At 45.9% G+C, this 5,000-nt stretch overlaps 1 protein-coding gene across 1 annotated transcript in view; it reads right to left on the bottom strand.

The window, feature by feature from the left end:
- LOC121689925 (RNA-binding protein with multiple splicing-like) overlaps positions 1-4,937 on the bottom strand; it is an 18,298-nt gene extending 13,361 nt beyond the window's left edge. Inside the window, exons 1-2 of the mRNA XM_042070170.1 lie at positions 4,691-4,937; positions 1,179-1,306 (exon numbers count right to left, since the gene is read on the bottom strand). Coding sequence (XP_041926104.1) covers positions 1,179-1,306; positions 4,691-4,898 — 336 coding nt within the window. The 5' untranslated portion in view covers positions 4,899-4,937. The remainder of the gene's footprint in view (positions 1-1,178; positions 1,307-4,690) is intronic.
- Between the last annotated feature and the right edge of the window lie 63 nt (positions 4,938-5,000).

The following is a 5,000-nucleotide window of genomic DNA, read 5'->3' as shown; positions in this document are numbered from 1 at the left end:
GAGGGCCTGAACACAGGTAGCATTGGTGTATTGGTGGAAGATGTTTGAGATAGAATGGAGAATCTAGGGTCAGGTGGCGTTAAATCTGGCCGGGCGTAAACTATAATCAGACCTAAATTGACCTCAAGAAAAGGACTGGGTCACAATCCACTGGGGACTGTTCCCAGTTCTGGCATCCGAAAGGGCATAGAACTTGAGTTAATGTTAAAACTACTGGAGCAACCTTTAAGCTCCTAACAATAAGCATTATGAGATTGCTCCAATTTTCATTAACAGTGCAAGCTCACACATTAGCCGTTTCCTACATCTGTTGAAATTCAGAAGAGATCCAATTACATATGTGTAGGTTTAAATGTGAATTTTAAATGTAAATACCAAGACATAAGACATACCACTATTTAGAATATTTCCCTACCTCTCTCAGGAACAAATTATCTCCATTCACCTTTTGAGAGGTGGAATACTGTGCCCGCTTAGATAACAAAGCATCTGGTGAAAATACATCAGCACCTCTCTACTCTGACACCTGGCCACCAAGGTGCTCAGGGCGATGGGGGTGAGGGCTATTTTTTTGCGGGGTGAAGTGATCAAAAGTACCGCTGGAGATGAATCAGTGGATGTCTGCATACACAGAATAAAAGTCCACCCCAGGATTTTGAAGACAAACAACAAACTTATACTGTGGGTCAGACCAATTCTTCATCAATGTTCTTGAGGGTCTATAGTAAAACACATTCAATAATATGATATACTGACATAACTATTCCAACTATTCTGATCAAACTATTCCCTAGTATTGTACACTGTTGCACAACAGTGTTGCAACATAAATATCATATGTTAACACAGATTAAAGCATTTCTTTAAAAATACATTCATGCTTTTCCCTTCGTGTGGTTTGAGCCAGCAAGACCTAACAGGAGACACCTGTCGGCTCAGCAAACAAATAAAAGCCAAACCACAGGGGGACTTTTATTTTGTCAGGCTGAGGACTTCCTCCTCCAGTGCTGATGTGGGGAGGGCCATATGAGGCTCTGTGCTGGACAAAGCTGGTCTGTGATTGGCTGGTGGTTGAGTGGATGGGTGGATGGGTGGGTGGATGCGGGTGAGGCGGGGGTGCTCTAAGGTGGTGTGTGCGGTGGGGGGAGGGGGGGTGTGGGGGTGGGGGTGAGTGTTACCTGAGCGTGCAGCGAGGAAGGGTAGGTGAAAGTGGGTGGGAGGGCGGGCGACAGCTCGGCGGGGTACAGAGGGTACGAGGCCCACATGTCGGGGCTGCCCGGGTAGAGGGCAGGGACTGTGAGCTCATCTGCGGAGAGAAGGAGAAGGAAGAAGGTGAGACGGAGAGGAGGAGGAGGAGGAGGAGGAGGAGGTGCAAGGGCACTGGAATAGAGGAGTGGACCAGTGAGGTGGTGGAAGAGTGAGAGAAAACTGCTATCCATTCGGTTTAACAAAAACAAAATGGAGTATGAGCAAGGTTGTAATGCAGAGCCGTAAACATATTAACTCTGCATTCTGCAACATATCTGAACAAAAAAGACATACAGTAACAGTATACAGTATAAAAACAGCAAATACAACCACTATGAACATATCTATAAGATTAGCTTATAACTCTATAGGACACACAATAGCGTATTGAGTAATGTACAAATGTCTTCCTCATAAGAACAAATGGAAGCTAGTTGACACGTTTTAGTGCAGTGAAAAGAACCACTGCAGTAGCAGATGTGGCACAGCAGTGCTAAGGGGAAACAGCAACAGTAAGGAGGGAACCAATCAGAATCCTTGTGTGAGATGGTGCAATGTTGTCGTCGTGGAGATCTGGCAAACAGACAATAATCCACACTTAAGAATTCTGGGAAATGTAGGGAAGACTGAATAAAATGCACCCGAGGAAAACAAGAAAACCAAATACTTTTGGTAGTAACTTTTTGGCTGTGAACATGTACCGCTCTCACGAAGTTCCAAATGGGAAAGCTGAATGATCTGCACCTCATAGCTAAGCTCACCCTTATCACAAAAAAACTCCAAAATCAACAGCAGGATTAAAAACAATCTCTGGTCGGATAATTGCGTAAATTTTTCTCAGAGATTAGTTAAGTCATTACGTCATGCCCCGGCTTAATCGTTTCCTTCCATATTTTCATCCATTTTTTTCCTTCCATCATCCAGGGACCGTGAGGCCTGTTCCTTCACCCAGGCTGATTGGAGATAAGAGAGTGTTTAGTCATTTAGCTGGAATGTGTGAGGCAACGAAACCAAGCACGCACACACACACACACACACACACACACACACACACACACACACACACACATACACACACACACACAAACACACACTAGCCTGCACAGGCTCTGTACGTCAGGCCAAAAAGCCTTCTGTGTGTGTCTAACGCCTGACAAAATATTTAACTCTGTTGAAAAACAAAGCACGCGGCAACCCTGTCAAGAATTTCCTCATAATACCTCATAGAGGCTTGGTTTGGTTCAAATAACAAGTGTTTGAGAAACAGAGAGAGAGAGAGAGAGATAGAGAGAGAGACTAAATGCTAAAGCCTCTAGTTCTACGTGCCTGTCCTAGAAGTAACTTTAGCAAGACCATAATACTGATCTGTTGCTTGAAGTTTGATTGTTTATTTGCACATTCTGTGCAAAACCTCAAACACACCCTGTAGAAATTTCACGAGAGGTATTTTATGTCAAGGAGATCTCTGAGCAAATCTCCAGGCCTGGAGGGTAACTCAAACACACACAAAAAAAGACAAAATATTTACTTTAAAAGGAAGTGAAACTACGCATGCAATCTCAATTCTACATGACAAGTCCCCCTCCCTCCAGACTCTTCATGCCAGTTCAGACTCGGGTGTGGACATGACAACGCTGCTGCTGCTGCTCTTTCCGAACGATCGCTCGGTCAGCGCTTCGACATCCCTAGGAAAATGCTGATGGTGCAGGAATCACACGATGAGTCTTACTATATAACCTGTTTCAGCTTGATTTTTTTTTATTTTCATTTTGGTGCTTTTTAGCCTTTAGTTGACGGATCAGTGACAGGATGACAGTGAGGAAAAGACACAGTGAGTGGACTCGGAAAATGACCTCTCAGGCCAGACTCGAACCTGGGTCCCTGAGGACACTGAGCCCATTTGTGCTAAGGAACATGGACACTACCGCTGTGCTAGAGCTGGCCCCACCCTCCTCATTCTTAAAGCAAAGGTCTTACCCAATGCTTTTAGGGCCTTTGAGCACTTGTATCGTCTTCAGTGCCTATGTCTATGTCTAAACCCAATATTTTACCTGATATTTCATATTTATTTGATTTTTATTATATTCACACCACATCCTTGGTGAGCTAGGGGCTTCAACAGGTCAGTGCAGTGAGGAAACAGGTCAGTGCCCTTCACTCCCCCCTACTCACTACTTACTTACTGCTAGCCAGATATCATCCCATCATCTAAGTCAGGGGCACCTTAGTCACATCAGCCGTGTCAACTGTTCAGTGTTTACCAAAAAACAAACTGTGCCTCTAAAGTGCCTCAGCAGCTGCTGCATGTTTATGTCTTTGGCAAACTTTCACCTTTGGTGATGACATGTCATTCTGCCCACACGTAAATAGCAGTGACATTCATTAGCATCGCTTAGTTTAGCGACCCAAGTTTGTTATATAATCACTCATCACTCGTCATTCACATGTATTTTCCCTCCCACATATTCAGAAAGGGTTGCAGCAACTGACTTTCACTGTCTCAAGTTCCTTTTAAAGTATCAAAATGTGCAAAAGCTTCTACACACCAGTCTCTAAAAATTAGGCACTATACACCACTACCTGCCCACACAAACACTCTCACATGGACCCACACTTGCACAACAAAGAGCCAATATCACACGGACTCATGCCCACCCCCCAACACACACACACCCACACACACACAGGAAAATTCAGTGTGTTCAGCAATTTGACCGTAAGCCCCCCGCCCCCAGCCTCCAAGAAAAACACCAACGGTTTCTGTAACAGCCTGTTTATACGACAAACCCAAGGATGCACCACAGTTCCACTGAGTGGAGGCAGACACAGGACAACAGATAAGGGTTGGGTTGGAGTTGTGCTGTTGCTCAGATGGAGACTGCGTTGAGGGTCAGGGGTGGGCATTTCTACAGGGTGTGGGTATTCTCCTGGGATGGGCTCCACTCAATGGAGGCAGAGACAGGATAACAGATAAGGGGGCAGTTGGTGGTGGTGTGTGTGTCTGGGGGGGGGGAGATGGAGACTGGGTCAGGGGTGTGAATTTCTCCTGGGAAGGGTGTTCCACATCCCTAAGATGGCGAATGTGGGTGTGGATGGGTAAGTGTAGGGGTTTGAGGGGGCTTTATGTTGATGGGACACTGTGTCTGTGGTGGTGAGGGTGGGGTGGGGATTTCATTTGTGGTGGGGTGCGGGATTCTACTGCCCTAAAATGGACACTGTGGGTGTGGGCGTATGGGGGTGTTATGATTTGGGAGGTCTGTTGGGGGACCGTTTGGGTTGTGGGGATAAGAGTTGTGTGTGTGTGTGTGTGTGTGTGTGTGTGTGTGTGTGTGTGTGTGTGTGTGTGTGTGTGTGTGTGTGTTACAGTATGTGTGTGTGTTTGTGTGTGTGTGTGTGTGTGTGTGTGTGAGTGTGTGTGTGGTGGGTAGTGGGGTGTACTTACAGGGGTCTCTGCTGATGAAGGGGGGTCCAGGGCTTTGCTGGGACGGGGGAGGGTTAGGGGTGCCCACGAGTTTGCTCTTGGCCATCTTGGTGTTGGCTTTGGCGAACTCCAGACGCAGGGTCTGGGGAATCTCTGGGTCGAAGCGGACTCCCTGAGGAAGAGAAAATGAACAAAACAAGATTAAATGTTTCTTCCCCCCCCATGTCATTAAAATAACCAACAAACACTTCCAATCTGTAATCAGCACAGCAGATAACAAGTATGATAAGAACAGAATAGTTTACTTTGGGGGTTTTTGCAAACACATAGT

This window comes from Alosa sapidissima, chromosome 18 (genome assembly GCF_018492685.1).
Source record: "Alosa sapidissima isolate fAloSap1 chromosome 18, fAloSap1.pri, whole genome shotgun sequence".
In the NCBI taxonomy this organism is placed as follows: Eukaryota; Metazoa; Chordata; class Actinopteri; order Clupeiformes; family Clupeidae; genus Alosa; species Alosa sapidissima.
This window is presented reverse-complemented; position numbering and strand designations above follow the sequence as displayed.